Here is a 16,834-nt window from a genome sequence, read left to right on the forward strand (position 1 = left end):
CGGGCTTCCCCTGGTTGGCTGACTCCTGGCCCTCCACCAGTCTGCCTGCCAACGGGGGTCTAGGGGCCCCCAAGGACCGGGCCCCCTTCGGCCGTGGAGGTAAGAGAGACACAGGGAGCAGGGTCGTGGTTCGGGCCGGGCGGGGGGGGGGGGTCAGGACCCCTGACCCCCCCCCCCTCCCAGATGGACATGGTGTCGAGGCCCGGAGCCGGGGTGAGGGCTGGGGGGGGGTCAGGGGTCAAGAGGCCAGAATGTGCCACAGGGACCGAGGTCGTGAATACATGCATGAGATTCATGAATTATTCAGTGTGATGGAGATCACTATCCTGGATGAAGGGACAGTCTGGCTCTCTCTCTCTCACACACACACACACACATGCTCAGGTAGAGTACTCTGGATCCGGGCTGTGCTTAAAAAATATGACATCAACCTTGGTGTGTGTGCTTTCTTTGTTTCCCTCAAAGTCTCTTTCAGCCTTCTCTGTTTGCCTGTCTACCTGTGTGACATGGAGCCATGAAGTTCCTGCTCTGTGCGCGCGTGTGTGTGTAGTGTCATTTTCATTAAGCTCATCTGCATATCAGCCAGTGGTGCGAGGCCCCAGGGTAGCGGAGAGCCAGCCATGCTGAAGGTCAGCCCAGTGTGACTGTCCCTTCTCTCTGGACACTCAGACTGGACTCCGACCGGGCCCCGCAAGCCAGACCATAATTAATCTAGCTGGCTAATCACTTCCATTTATCTCAGGCCATTTGAGGTCCGTTTAACCGGTACATGGAGCTTTGCACAACACCAGCAGGGAGGGCTAATGTGTCTCACACTGACCTTAAGATTGTTAACTTCATCTCTCCATGCATCTCTCTCCATGTTTTTCATCTGTCGCTCTGACTCCTCCTCCCCTCCCCCCCCTCCCTCCTCCTCCCCTCCCTCCTCCCCTCCTCCCTCCCACCCCCCCTCCCTCCCTCCCTCCCACCCCCCCTCTCTCCTCCTCCCTCCTCCTCCTCTCCCCTCCCTCCCTCCTCAGACGTGCTCCCCTCAGGAGCGGGGGGAGAAGACGGGCACCATGCTGTCTGACGGAGCCATATACAGCAGCATCGACTTCACGGCGCAAGGCGGGCTACAGCAGCCCGGGCAGGGCCGGACAGACCACACCTTACGCCACCACCCAGATCCTCCAGTCCAGCAGCTTCCACGAGCTGGCCGTGGACCGGCCCGACCCCCGCTGGAAGGCCTCGCTCCGGGCCCAGCAGGAGCTGGCCAGCCTGGGGTACTCCCTGACCGACGCACGGCCCTGCGCTGGTACGAGAGGGGGAGATGGGATGGGGGGGGGCATAGGTGTGTGTGTGTGTGTGTGTTGGAGGGCGGTAGAGGGTGTGTGTCTGTGTGGAGGGGTGGAGGGGGTGTGTGGAGGGTGTGTGAGTGTCTGCGTGTGTGTGGGTTCCCACAGTAAAGGGCTGCATGGAGGAGTGTTTTTAAAGAGCACAGCATAGCTATGCCAGCTGAGCGTTCAGTCAAGGACCGGGGCTTAACATTCATTAGGGCACTTTAGGTCGAGCATACAGGCAGACTCACTGAGCAACGGGGAAAAAAACAGAGTGAAAGTCACACTGAAGGAGAATCATTTTCTGGAGAATAGTAAGAGCGATAAATCCAAGGGTTATATCTGCAGAAGGAAAGAAGGAGGGATGAAGAGAGGAAATGAGAAACAAATTGATGGAGAAAATGAGGAAAAGAGAGAGGGAGGGAGGGAGGGAGGGAGGGAGGGAGGGAGGGAGGGAGGGAGGGAGGGATGGAGGGAGGGAGGGAGAAAGCGAAAGAGACGATATGAGAAAGGATGATAGAGAGAGAGAAAGAGAGAGATGTTATATTTACATTTTCATTGAAAATGGACCCTGAGGATATTGTTCCTAATCGCTCGTCTCTCCTCACGTCGATTCTCCCTCTCTGCCCTGGGAGCTCCTTTAGCCCAGAAATGTCAGAGAATTACTCTGCGTTCCTTATGGTTAATGTGATTAGCTTAGGCAGTGCCTCCTTTGTGTTCTGACCCGTGGGTATACAATTAGCGTGGTTGCGTGAGCGCTGGCGTGCTGGAGGGGTGCGGGCGTGCTGGAGGGGCGTGCTCAGCCTGCTCAGGGCTACTGTTACCTGGGAGATGAAGAACAGAGGTGGTGGGGGAGCAGGCAGAGAGCAGGGGGAGGAGAGGAGGGTGGAGGAGAGGAGAGGAGTAGGGGGGAGGAGGGGAGGACAGGGGAGGACAGGAGGGGGGAGGAGAGGAGAGGAAGGGAGGGGGGAGGAGAGGGGACGACAGAGAGGAGGGGATGGCCGCTGGTCTCAGGAATGTCTCTATTCTCAGTCATGTTGACATGGCTAACTCCCTCCGTCTCATCAAGAACGTTCTTCTTGTTGCCTCCTGCCTCGCTCCGTGGGAGCTTCCCACACTAGCTTTCGTTTGTTGTGCTTCCCATCTCTGGTGTGTGTGTGTGTGTGTGTGTGTGTGTGTGTGTGTGTGTGTGTGTGTGTGTGTGTGTAACCCAGAGGGAATAGTACTGTCTCATTAAAACCCACAGCCAGGAGCAGTAGGGATGTCTTAGTATTGTGTGGCTATGACCAGACTGATAAGATAAGAAGCTGTATCTCTGACTCCATACCCCTCTCTCTCTCTTCCTCTCTCCCTCTCTCTCTCTCTCCCCCCCTCTCTCTCTCCCTCCCTCCCTCTCTCTCTCCCCCCTCCCTCTCTCTCTCTCGCTCTCCCTCTCTCTCTCCCTCTCTCTCTCCCCCCTCCCTCTCTCTCTCTCCCTCTCTACCACCCTCTCTCTCCCTCTCTCTCTCTCCCCCCCTCCCTCTCCCTCCCTCTCTCTCTCTCCCCCCCTCCCTCTCCCTCCCTCTCTCTCTCTCCCCCCCCTCCCTCCCTCTCTCTCTCCCCCTCTCTCTCTCTATCTCTGTCTCTCTCTCTAGGGGGGAAGGGGGGAAGAAGAAGAAGACAAAGGCAGGAACAAAGAGCTCCAAGTCCAGCGGCTCGTGTTGGGCCAACATGCCCCTGCCGCCCCCTCCCATGCACCCCCTGCCGGGACGGAGGTGGACCACTACCACCCGGAGAACCACGGGGCGGGGTACGCTGCACACACACACACAACCCACCCGACACAGACACACACACACACACAGACACACACACACACACACAGACAACCCACCCGACACACACTGAAACACTCACACACAAAACAACCCACCTACACACAAGTACACATATACAAATGGCCCACCTCAGTAGAGCAGCGAGGAGCCGTGCTTCCTCTGGTCTGGCCAGGCCCTCTGCTCTCCCAGCACTCTGCTGAGAGGACAGGGAACCTTCTCCTGTTACCAGCAGGGCTCCCTACCTCTCCTAGAGCTCTCTCTCTCTTCCTAGCTGCGTGTGTGTGCGTGTGCGTGTGCGTGCGCGCGCGTGTGTAGCATGTGGATGGTGTGTGTGTGTGTGTGTAATTGTGGTTGTTTGTGCATGTGTGGTTTTGAATGTGTGTGTGTATTTGTAGCAGTATTCATTGTGTGTGTGTGTGTCTTTGATGAGTAGCAGGCTGTTACTGGGAGCAGTTCACACACTGCTGAGCAGGCTCCCTCTGTCTGCTCTCGTCAAGTGTGTGTGTGCATGTGTGCGTTTGTGTGCTACAATTCCCGCTGCCTGGTCTCGTCAAGCAGAGAAAACAGCCCTCATTACTCTGCATGGTGTGTGTGTGTGTGTGTGTGTGTGTGTGTGTGTGTAGAGGACTAGCTGGAAAATAAACACTTTTCTGTCAATATTAGTCAGATGTGCAGCTCTGAGGACTGGCTCTGTATAAACTAAAGTTACAGTTTCTCTATTTTTGTTCTTGAGCGATTCGTATTAGATTTAAATATTCGAACTTGTGACGTTAATCCTTCAATATACACACACTTAAATGTCACTTAGTTCTTGTTATTCGATATTGAGATATATTCTCAGTTGCAATGTTATGATATTATACCAGTGGTGGAAATTCTGAGAATCAATCTTAGTTAAATGGTTCCCTTCTCCTGACAGGGTTAGTTTTGGCTATATTAGATATTGAGATATAAATATTCTGTGTTGCGATGTCATGATGATGTCATGATGATGTCATGATGTGTCTCTCCACCACCCCCCCCCGCTCCTGACAGGTACAACAATGACAGCTGGGCCCCGCCCCTTCCTGTCCAGACGTACCTCCACCAGGGTCTGGGTGACGAGCTGGACGAGGAGCTCGTTCCCACGCCGCCCCTGAGGGGCGTGGCCTCCTCCCCGACGTCCGGCCCCTACAGCCAACCGCCGGCCTCGTCGCTAAGCTCCGCCCACCAGGAGGAGATGCAGTCCATGCTGCAGGCCCACCTGGACGAGCTCACCAGGGCCTACCAGTACGAGGTGGCCAAGCAGGCGTGGTGAGGGGGTGCACACACACACACACACACCTTCTCCCCTCAGAGGGGGCCTGCCGACACACACACACACAAACCTACCCCCAAAAAATTTAGTGAAAGTTAAAAGTTGTCAGAAAAATAAATAGTGATGTACTGATACCAGATAAATCTACTTAAGTACAGTAACAAAGTATTTGTACTTGGTTACATCCCATCTCTGGTGATGACCAGGCTGCCTGTGTCTGAGTGAGACTCTTTGATCTCTCTTTTTGTACCTGCTACCTGCCTGAATTACACATCACATTTCAATCGGCAGACCTTCCAGCGACGCTTTACGCCACGTGGAACACAATGGAGCCGTGCTGCTGTTGACTGGACAGGGAAGGTTTTACATATCAATGGCTGGTCTGGAGTGTTTCCCAGCGCTGGTATTTTCGTTCGTCTGCCGTGGTCCCTGGTTTTCCTGTCGCCGGGGTGCGATAAAAAAAGCCCTCCATTGATTACGCCTCCGGCGAGCTTTCAGGAAGCTTGTCATGTCGGGGGGGACGCGTGTTGCGGGCTAATGATGGGGTGGTCGCTACGACGACGCGGGAAAAGAGCCAGTAATTGCACATGCAGCCTGTTTGCGGCATGGCGTGGCACGAGGCGTCATGGCTGACAGCTGTGGGCGAGATAACAGACATGTTAGTGACAGGCCTGCCATCTCACCATTCTCCTCCCTTCAGCTAGCCAATTACCTCACCAGAATCAGAATCAGAATCGGATTTATTCGCCATGAAAGTTTGCACAGACAAGGAATTTGCTTTGGCAGGAAGGTGCATACAATAAACATATACCTAAAATTTAAATATGTGGACTATCTATACTAAGGGTACATAAACTAGCAGTACTAAGTGGGATTAGAATAGAATTAAATATACAATAAAATAAAATATAAGTGCCGTAAATTACAATATAAAATACAAAAATACAAATATTACAAAAAATACCATTGTGTTAGAGCACAGGCAGGGACCCAGGGAATTAGCCCTACGACAAACACGAACGCTTAGAGGAATTCATTCCATCTCCGCACGCATTCAGACACACACACACTCACCCTCTCAGCCATGCTGATCGAGACCTCTGTTGTTGGTGGAGCAGCATCTCTGTCCAGCACGCTCACGTGGGCTCTCTGTTTTTCATCAGGCACATGAAGGGCAGCCCCCGCCTGGCCAAGGCCCCCGGGCCAGCGCTGGGCTTCATGTCGGCCACGCTGGGGTCAGAGCTGGGCACCGCTCTGCAGTCCGAGGAGGAGGAAGAGGAGGACGAAGGCTACGGCATGTCACGGAAACTCAGCGGCTTTGAGTACACTCCTGGACGCAGCGTAGATCACCTGGATGGCTCAGGTTAGACACACACACACTCCCATGTACACAGGCATGCACGCACACACACACACATACACACCTACACACTCCCATATACACACACACACATACCCATACACTCCCATATACAAAGGCATGCACAGAAACGCACACAATCACATATATCCATATCTTCAGGCTGGCTGGTAGGACACAGGGTTTGTGAACAGCCAGTAATGACTGCAAGCTCCACTCTGCCTTCATTCAGGCCCCAGTGATCCACTAACGGACGCAGTCTCAACTGACAGCTTTCTGATTTCCAATTTCCTCCTCGGCAACATGTGACACTCTGACCAACCGCAAGACTGATTGTTTCACATTGTGAAATTCACTCTCATTAACTCTAACAAGAAATTGAATGAAAACGAGAAACGAGACAGATTTGTTCAGACACATCAATGAAATCCATCTCCCACCAAAGACAGAAACGTTTGACTTTCGACTTTTTTGATTTCTAATGGAGGCTATCATTTCTTTTTGACATCTCATTTGGCTGATTCAAACTCTATTTGTCATGTACTGGGCATGAAGGCCATATTGCAGTAGTCTGGCTAATGACTGGAGCATCCTAACCCCCTACAGTATGAGGGAGTTAGAATGAAAGGTCGCTAGCGAGGACCGTGAGAGAAAACCTGAACTACTTTGCTGACCCGTGGAGTTTTGGTATGTGGGAGTGTTAGTGTGTGTGATAGTGTGTGTGTGTTTGATAGAGTGTGTGTGCGTGTTGGATAGTGTGTGTGTGATAGAGAGGGACCTCTGGTGGTGCAGGCAGTTTGTCTCCAGATGATGGACCATGAGGAGAGCCGCGGTGACACAGGGACCTCTGCCCGTACGGACGCAGGTTGTGATGAAGTGGCCTGCAGCAGTAATCTGCTGTGTGGTCAGGAGAGAGCAGCTCTATCAGCTTATCTGTACAGAGGTCTATCCTGCCTGCCCCTCAGAGACTGCCCCTCCTCTCTCACACACACACACACACACACCACACAGAGATGGCTAATACAGTTAGGATACAGTTGTTTGCCTTGTATTTGGGAACATTTAGAAGTCACATCTACGTCTGATAGGCTTCTCATGTGAGGTCTGCTGCATCTTCTACACACAACGCTACGTCAGGACTGCATGACTAACTCTCACACCCCTCCCCCCCCCTGCTCCTACCCCCCCCCCCCTCCTCCCCCCCCCCCCTGCTCCTCTCTGCCTCCCCCCCTGCTCCTACCCCCCCTCCCCCCCCTGCTCCTACCCCCCTCCCCCCCTGCTCCTCTCCTCCCCCTCCCTCTCTGCAGGTAACGGCTTCTCCCAGCGCGGGCGTCCGGGGAGCTCTGGTTCTGTGGAGGGGGGGGCCCTGGGCTCCCACAGCCTGGGCCACCAGAGGGGCCCCCCCACGGGGAAGAAGGGCCGGGCGGAGACCGTGGGGACCCTGCCCAGGAGGAGAGACACCAGCTCAGAGGGTAGGCTGCGTCCTGGCCCCTAACGCCCCCTAACCACAGGCCAGAGCTGAGGGGACGTTCAGTGTTCTTACCTCCCTCTCTCTCTCTCCCTCCTTCCTAACCTCACTCTCTCTCTCCCTCCTTCCTAAGCTCACTCTCTCTCTCCCTCCTTCCTAACCTCACTCTCTCTCTCCCTCCTTCCTAACCTCACTCTCTCTCTCCGTCCTTCCTAACCTCACTCTCTCCCTCCTTCCTAACCTCACTCTCTCTCTCCCTCCTTCCTAACCTCACTCTCTCTCTCCCTCCTTCCTAACCTCACTCTCTCTCTCCCTCCTTCCTAACCTCACTCTCTCTCTCCCTCCTTCCTAACCTCACTCTCTCTCCCTCCTTCCTAACCTCACTCTCTCTCTCCCTCCTTCCTAACCTCACTCTCTCTCTCCCTCCTTCCTAACCTCACTCTCTCTCTCTCTCCTTCCTAACCTCTCTCTCTCTCTCCCTCCTTCCTAACCTCACTCTCTCTCTCCCTCCTTCCCTCTCCCTCTTACATTTCCTACCTACTCCCCCCCCCCCCCCCCCCTCAGGGCCCCCCCTGGCCCAGGACCCTCTCCACAGTGTGGGGGCCCGTCTGCATGGCCAGTGGGCTCCTGGGGCCTCGGGCCCCCCTGAGGAGTGCATGGTGTCCACCCTGGAGAGGCAGCACCTGGCCCCCTGGACAGCCCCCTCCAGGGGCACCCTGGGGAGAGGGGGCCACCACAGACCAGAGCACCGCCCCAACGGGCTGCCACCGGCCAGTGGCACGGACAAGACCTACGGGGACCGATGTACGTAGAGATGGATGCATGGAGGAGAGAGTGGATAGATGGATGGAGAGAGTAGATAGATTGATAGATGGATGGAGAGAGAGTGGATAGATGGATGGAGAGAGTAGATAGATTGATAGATGGATGGAGAGAGTAGATAGATTGATAGATGGATGGAGAGAGTAGATAGATTGATAGATGGATGGAGAAAGTGGATAGATGTATGGAGAGAGTAGATAGATTGATAGATGGATGGAGAGAGAGTGGATAGATGGATGGAGAGAGAGAGTAGATAGATTGATAGATGGATGGAAAGAGTAGATAGATTGATAGATGGATGGAGAGAGAGTGGATAGATGGATGGAGAGAGAGAGTAGATAGATTGATAGATGGATGGAGAGAGTAGATTGATAGATGGATGGAGAAAGTGGATAGATGGATGGAGAGTAGATAGATTGATAGATGGATGGAGAGAGAGTGGATAGATGGATGGAGAGAGAGAGTAGATAGATAGATAGATGGATGGAGAGAGTAGATAGATTGATAGATGGATGGAGAAAGTGGATAGATGGATGGAGAGAGTAGATAGATTGATGGATGGAGAGAGATAGAGGGGGATGGATGTATTAATGTTATGCTGTAACTTTCTAGTTGGTGCCGAAAATGGCTACCTAGGTAGGCTCTCCTGCCAAAGTAAATTCCTTGTTTGTGCAAACTTTCATGGCGAATAAACACCAATTCTGATTCTATTATGGAGAGATAAAGAGAAAGATGGTGGGAGAAAGGGATAATGAAAGTGAGAAAGATGGATAGTGAGAAAGGGATGGGGGTGGTTGTGTTCCCACAAGGGAGTCTCTCGACAGGGAGTCTCTCCACAGTCAAAGTCTAGAACGGTTTGCATCGTCATTTCAGGAAGTCCGACCGTCTCTTCTTGCTTTGGTTTCAGAATCTTGGTGATGATCTGACCCCTTCAGTGATGCCTGTCCCAGGACAACTAGTCGATAAGTGCAATGAGATTTCCCTCTGTGGATGACCCAGGACGGAGAGAGATGGTGGAGGGAGGATGGAGAGAAGTAGAACGAGGAGAGAGAGAAGGGGGGAATGAGAAGCTGTAAATGTGATGTACAGTAGAGACTCAAGGACATCGTCACAGTGTTCTTTCTGCAGTGCTGTGTCCCTCCCTCCTACTAAAGATTATGTCACCTTTCTCCCTGTGTCCCCCACACACGATGTACAAACTCACTTCTACTGAAGCAAAACGACAAATCACACGTTCAACTGTTGACCGATGAAAGTGAAAGGACTTGCGTTTCTTGTAAATATGTTTATTTTTCTTTTTGTATTCCTCATTTTTCTTTGCTTTGCTATGCAAGCCAAAATCTGACATTGAAGTTGTTTATTTTTTATTGTGATCTTACATAGTGATGGACTGTGGTACCACATTTGTTTTGTTTAGGGGTTTTTTTCATAAATGCTTGAAAATGTTTGCTTAAAATGTTGAATGGAGTTACCGTAATGTAGTTTATTTTGCACAGATTGTTTTGGTGACGATAAGCACAAACTGACCAGCCCTCTCCAAACTAGGGGACTGAAGCCAGGAGAAGGAAGGGCTTCCATGCTATTAGCAAAACAGAAGAAATATACAGTAATATATGAAACAGTGCAAGCTTATGAAAGATGTATTGAGAGATTTAAGAAACCATGGAAAAAAAAAAAAGAATGAAAAAAAAAAACTGCTGCCACAAGAACGTTTTTCACATGGATTTTGTTTTTACAAACCAAATCTTGAAAAAAGAGGCTAAGGGGGCCGTTGGACATTGCGTACTGTACATGTTTACTACCTGCGGGTAGTAAACATCTCCGTTCGCAACGCGTCCGTATGTCTGTGTGTTAGATGCGTGCGCGCGCAGGGTCCCTGAGTGACGGGAGAGTTACCGGACCTTTGATGCCGCGCCAGGAAGACAGATGTCGGAGGAAGGAACAAGAAGGGGTGGGGCATCCCGGCCGTCCCACGAGGGCGTGTCCAGGTACAACCCAGATGCTGAGGTCCAGAACCGCTTCTTTGCCTGCGTTGCCATGGGAACAGAGTGAGCGAAGGAGAGAGAGAGGGAGGGAGGGAGTGGAGAAATGTTGGCCATGAGAAAATTGACTGCCTGACTAGCTTTACATAACTTGGGACGCACTCACTGTGGTAAGCATGATTAGCAACTATATGCAATTAGATTAGAAACTCGTTGGCCAGCAGTTTAGTTATTTTTCCCCACTGGCCGCCTCTCCTTACACAGAAGAACCGCTGGTCCCATTAACGGTTTTCTGCTTGCATCTCATTCAAACTGACGACAGCTTGTCGTGGATAAGTAAACATTAGCAAAGCAAACACAGCCCGACCGTGAAGATTTTAGGAAGTGTTGCTGTGAGGTGAAAGGGCGTCTGGGTTTCAACCGACGGGATTCACCATGCAGTGTTACTCACTTCTTTCTACCGTTCTTTTATGATTGTTCCTCGTATCGGCCCAGTGTAAAGAATCGGTACCTGCCCAATCTGTTCTGTCCTCAGGAATACACAGGTACGTACTTGAGGTGTGACCGTTTTTTCAGTCCTATAATGCAAAATAAACGTGTATGTGGAATATAAGACATGTCGTGTCTGTTGTGCCTCGACTTGAGCGCTCATCCTTGATGGAAGCGCATTACTGCAAGTGTGGAGTAGTGTGTTTTAGCTTCAAGATGGCTAATTAGAACAATAAATAAGCTAATATGAAAATGTTCGGCTATCAAGCACAGCATAGTCGTTCGAGGACGCCTCTGTCAAAGTCTAACTAAGCGAAAATGTCTCTAACTCAGAGATAATAGGGTAGGGAAAGAGTGATCGGTCCATTTCTACGCATCCGTCTCCTCCCTCGTTCCTCCACCGAGCAGAACGCGGTTTGGTCGCGAGGAAATGTCACAGCCATCCATCCCCAAAGAAATTCTCGCAGAAGTCAGACAGGACAGTTCTTTCATAACTCCACTCCCACAGGGCAGACCGGGTGCGGGTGTCAGACCTGGAGGGGAAGATGATGGAGGTGACGTTTCCCGGGCTGGGTTTGTGTCCATCATGTAAAATGGCCTACAAAAGCCTGAAAGTGTAAACGTTGAGGTGATTACGCTGCAGACATTAGAAGCGTCACCAAACTCATTTACCGCGATCACGCCGCACAAAACTGCAATCTCTTTGATTTATTGAGTTGAGGGGGATGTTCCATGGGCATCAGTGCTTCACAAGTCCATCTCTCAAACCATACTCACCGCCACTCATAACTCACGCAACCACAATGAGATCACATTAGTATCTCAAATGTACTCATCAATGTTGCCTTCAGTAATGCTCACTGTCTGCTAGTCTCCATATGCACCATGGTTTATGTACATTCTGGTAAAACTCGTGGTATTAAAATTGTGTTAAAACTTACTACCTCATATTAATCTCCTGCGAATGCATTCCATATTTGTTTAATTTGGACTCAACCTTTTAGTGTATGGTGATATGGAGCTTCGCGCGTGTCGACTCGCTCGTCCATGACTGGTGACATTTGGCTAATTGGAAGGTCTGAACGGAGCGGATGTTTGATTACACATGAGCTGAGCGGACGGCAGCGCGAGCCTGCTCCGTAGCTCCACTGCCCCCCGGTGGCGGGGGTGTGTGGAGAGCTTGGCTCTTTGACCTTCAGCTCTTTCCGTGGCCAATTTGTCTTCGTCCCTCCTTCCCGCGCTCATTATTCATCTTCTTTTCTGCAGTTGGCACTTTCCACGGTGTCTTTGACATATACCAGCAAGACCTTTTCTGCTTTCCTCTGACAGAGGGCATTGAGGCCGTACGAATATAGGCAATATATTAGCCTGTCAATTGTTGTTCCGTAACCTTATGGCTTCTACCTTTGCAGAAGCAGCGCGCCTCAATTTACTGTTTGTGTCTCATTTGTAACCGACGCGCAAATGTACAAATCCTTATCCCGCCTGGCCTGTCAGTTTGAGTGGTTATGCACGAGGGGAAAGGTGCAGCTGCCAGAATGGTTCTGTCTATCTGAAGCGGAGCCTATAGCCGTGTTCAGGGGTGATAGCCTTCGATTGCACCGTCTCAACCTCCATACGGTTCTCCGACAGTGAGGCAGACCTGGACGTCAGCACATGGTGAACCTAGAAGAGAGTGGACGATAAACTGTGAAATTGCAAAAATGGAAACATTCACACCGCACACACTCACTCACACACACACACCTGCATTTGATGATAAACCATATAAGTGAGAACATTTGAATTGACAAAGACGAGGCGGATCCTTGAACGTCAATGGGTGCCGGATAAAGAGGGAGACCTTGGTAGCTGCTGGATCCTACGCTGTTCCGCGAGATGGAAGTGAAAACAACCTTCAACAAAGGCCAGCCTCACAGTCACGCCCCCCCCCCCCCCCCCCCTCTCTCCGTTTCATCAGTATGTGTGGATTTCTATCGTGACATTTTACATGAAAAGCCCATATTATAAGCACAGTGATTTTTGTGTGTACGGGTTGTGTGTATGTGTGGCGCGCATCTGTCTGAGTGCATGCGCGGGGTGCATGTGTGTGAATGTGTGTATACTAACGTCATTACCCCCAAATGAGCACATGATGAATTCATTTGATTCCTCACATTGTCCAATGATAAGACAGTTGACTATTTCTTTTCACCTTCCATCTCTCTCTGATTGGCCTGGTTTTGCTGCCAGCTCACGTAACGCACTCTCTCTGTCTGCTCCAGCCAGCCACACTGACTCCAGCTAAAGTTTTAGTTTCAGCACTTTGAGAGAACAACTCGCCAGATGGTCCAGCTAACTGCTTTTATTTCAAAGCAGCTGCTATGCCTCTCCCTTAATCAAATAAAAAGCCACGTGAAGGCCACCGACATTAATCACGTATGAGCCCAAGGATAAAGAGACTGAGAGAAATAAACACACAAACACACACGTTTACACAAGCACAAACCGACAGACAGACACACGCATGCAACACACACACATGCACTCCCAGACACGTCGCAGATGCGTAGAGGTTAAGGTATCCAGCCACAGCAGACGTGCAGCGCGGCTGCAGACGGCGTACGGTACCTGGCTCTGCCGCCGGGCGTGTTTGCGTTTGCCATATGGGCCGTTTCCCTGGGTGGAGTTAGGCTTGAGGAAGGTGTGATTCCCCGGGGCGTCCCGGAGAGGGAGGAGCCCCTGACTACTGACAGAGTGCTAACAGAGTGAGACTTGTGGGGACAACGTGACATTCACTGTCCTCTACATCGTGTCTCCTCTGTCTGCCTGTCTGTCTGTCGGCCTACTGTTTGTCTGTCTGTCTGTCGGCCTACTGTCTGTCTGTCTGTCTGTCGGCCTACTGTCTGTCTGTCGGCCTACTGTCTGTCTGTCTGTCGGCCTACTGTCTGTCTGTCTGTCGGCCTACTGTCTGTCTGCCTGCCTGTCTGTCTGTCGGCCTGTCTGTCTGTCGGCCTACTGTCTGTCTGTCTGTCTGTCTGTCGGCCTACTGTCTGTCTGTCTGTCGGCCAACTGTCTGTCTGTCGGCCTACTGTCTGTCTGTCTGCCTGTCGGTCTACTGTCTGTCTGTTTAATATAAAGAAACAGTATTAGCTCAGACTTAATGAACAAACTGCACACCTTAGCCTAATGTTTACCATTCTGACAGATTGAATCCTTTTACATCTACGAAATTGGTTCTATTGTCCTCCAGCGCGGAAGCAGATCAAGACTGATAGCAGCAACAAATGAATAACAATATACGTTGATTTTCATTCATTACGTTAAGCTCCGCTTCCTGGGAGGGAACATTCATCCACAGACACCCTGGTCCCTCTGTATCCTGGTGGAGGTGGAAACAGAGGCACAGAACTGAGGTACGGAGGCAGGCCGCCCCTCCTGCCTCCATTACTGTTAATAATTTAAACAGAATTTGACTCAAGGGGTTCTCTCCCCTGCTTGCCGTTGCAGTCTTGTCACACAGCATTCTGGGAAGTCATTCCACTGAAGCAGGAAATTAACTCAAGAGTTGGAGGGGGTGGGGGGTCTAGATGCAGGGAAGGTGGGCCTTATGAAACGGCTAACATTTCCTAATCAAAGAGAAAAGGGGTGAGTACTGAAGACAGGCTCGTGGTGGGCTGAGGTGAGGGGTAACCGTTCAGCATCACCTCCCCATCACCGGTCCTCAATGTGAGATGTGATATTAACATGACGATCATAACAGGAAAATAATATTAACAGGTAAATTGTGAAGGCAGCTAGCATCCGTGGTTTGGAAAAAAACCTCACAGCGGTGTCTCCCTCTTTCTCTCTCTCTCTCTCTCTCTCTCTCTCTCTCTCTCTCTCTCTCTCTCTCTCTCTCTCTCTCTCTCTGTCTGTCTGTCTGTCTGTCTGTCTGTCTGTCTGTCTCTCTCTCTCTCTCTCTCTCTCTCTCTCTCTCTCTGCTGTATTAGCCCTGGATCGTAGGCGGTAATTAGAGCCATTTTCCCTTCCTCTGATGCTTGATGGAGGCAGGATTCGGAAAGCCGGGGTGCCTGCAGAGAGGGACATTAAATCCCTCTTGTCGTTGTTTAATTGACTCAGCGTGTGGGTGTGTGGGAGGGGAGAGGGGAGAGGAAGGGGTTTTAATCCAGGGTGCCTGGCTGGGTTTAATTGCATGGGCAGGCAGGGAGGGGGGTAGGGTGCCAGGGGATTACCCTCTCATCCCCTCCCACAGAGGAGAGCTGGGTGGCGGGTTGCCCCCCCCTATGCTCCAGCCTCCTCCTGGAGCAACCTGCAGGTAGACTCAGAACCTCCACTGACGGAGAACTGACCTCTTCAATCCCAGTCAAGGACGGGCGCATTCAGGCTCTGGAGGTAGACAATAGTAATCCTTGCTCTGCACACTGGGGAAAAGAGAAATCGCTGATATTTAGATATCCGGTGAAATGAGACTCCTTGGAACCTGCCTCCATCAGCCGTACCTCAACCGTAGACATCCTGCCTCACAACAGGCCTGACCTGGACAGCACCCTGCTGTACTTCTGAACTCTACTGTACTGTACTATTACTTCTGTTTAACCGGGACTGTGATGTTGATGTGGTCTTTCTTCTCTCTGAACGCTACCACGCGGTGATGGCCGTGTAGTTTGGGGCCGTGGTCGCTAGCCAGCAGGTTCTGTCTCCATGGAGATCTCTAAAGACTCCATTACCAGTGCGTGTGCTCTCCCTGGGCGAGCGAGCTTGTCCACACCAGGCTGTAATGAAGACGGATGAACTTGCTTTATTTGCTGATGCTGACAGGAAAGGCCTGTCTCGCCTGTGCTGCCATCCATCATCAAAGCGTGTATTCTCTAAAGGGGATGTTTGTGTGCGCTTGTGTGTTCACGCTTCTGTGTGTGTTTTTTTTTTGCTTACGTGCGTTTTGCGCACGTGTGTATGCCTGTGTGTTAGTGCGTAACCCTTTATTTTTGATACTGCACTACACACACTGTATATCATTTTCTAATATTGAATTTAGGAGCAGTCGGATGAGTAGGCGAAATAATCAATGATAATGTGTGGTGTGATCGCTTCTCTGCTAATTTACTCCCTCTTTCTGGTCTGTAAATCTGAGTCATCGCTTCCTACAGATGGGGGGGGGGGGGGTTCAAGGGAAATATAGATGAAATACATGACCTAATTAATGGACGAAGCGATAAGGATGGAAATATACGAGTATGACTCACCCCTCTCCGAGCCAGAAAGAGCGGAGGTCCCCCACGGGGCCCGCAGCCCGGCAGGACAGCCGGGGACTGGACGGTGGAGCGAGGCCCTACCAGTCCAGTCCAGCTGGGTTAATTGTCTTGACCTCCGTGGTACGGCATTAGCCAGGGCGGCTAACGCTAATGAGTTCGGTCCTCACTCACAGCTGCCAGCCGTGCTCTGGTGTCCATCCACTTTGGCAGAGATGGAGAGAGAAGAGAGAGACGAGCCCCGGTTACAACAGCAATCTGTCTCATTTATCAGGAAGCGCGAGGGGCCAGTGATAGTGCAGCACAGCTCAGCATCTGGGCTCTGCTGGCGTTGATTATCCAGAGATGTGCTTACAGTTAAACAATGGGAGCAGTCTGAGTGTGTGTGGGGAGGGGGGGGGGGGGGGGGGGGGGTGAGAGTGACAGGCTCTTCCACTGCTACAACTTCTGCCACGTGTGAGGACAAAGACACACACACACACAGTGCACGCAGGTACGCCCTCACACACTCACAGTGAATCACACCTGTGCTAGACTCCAGTGTCTCTTGCCATTGACAGCTCACAGCTGCTTTGTTAATTAAGCAGGCAGGTTCATGAGGGAGGTTAATTAAGCAGCGTGTCTCATCGCGTTCCCAGAAAGACTCTCTCTTTAGGGGGACACACACTTCACTTCTGTCTCTCTTCATACTCCGTTCCACATCCTTCCCATCTCCCCTCAGAGTGAGGCTTGAATAGGACTTCAACAAGCATAACATGCAGGGTTCGAAATATGGGGGGCTTGGGGGGGTTTGACCCCCTAATTAAGACTTGGACCCCCCCAAAAGAGGTAAAAACAACAGGTCGGGGGGGTTGATACATTTATATATCGTTCTAACCTGTAATCGTAAATATTACTTTACGCCCTGGAGAAGAAGTTGACCCCCAATTATCATTGTATAATTCGCACTCTGTTTCTAACCAACTAAACTAAAGAGAATCTTCCTGAGATTAACACATCCCACATCTCACATGACCACAATGTAACTTTTAAGTTAAAATAAACAATTAAAA

General features: G+C 51.1%; 1 protein-coding gene across 1 annotated transcript; it reads left to right on the plus strand.

The window, feature by feature from the left end:
• Positions 1-2,952: 2,952 nt before the first annotated feature.
• Positions 2,953-9,884, plus strand: LOC134016366 (roundabout homolog 2-like). The gene is made up of 6 exons (XM_062455746.1): positions 2,953-3,105; positions 4,169-4,426; positions 5,594-5,793; positions 7,098-7,262; positions 7,823-8,062; positions 8,988-9,884. Coding segments are annotated over exons 2-6 (681 nt in total). The 5' UTR covers positions 2,953-3,105; positions 4,169-4,352; the 3' UTR covers positions 8,990-9,884.
• Positions 9,885-16,834: the final 6,950 nt, after the last annotated feature.

This window comes from Osmerus eperlanus, unplaced genomic scaffold, assembly GCF_963692335.1.
Source record: "Osmerus eperlanus unplaced genomic scaffold, fOsmEpe2.1 SCAFFOLD_348, whole genome shotgun sequence".
NCBI lineage: Eukaryota > Metazoa > Chordata > Actinopteri > Osmeriformes > Osmeridae > Osmerus > Osmerus eperlanus.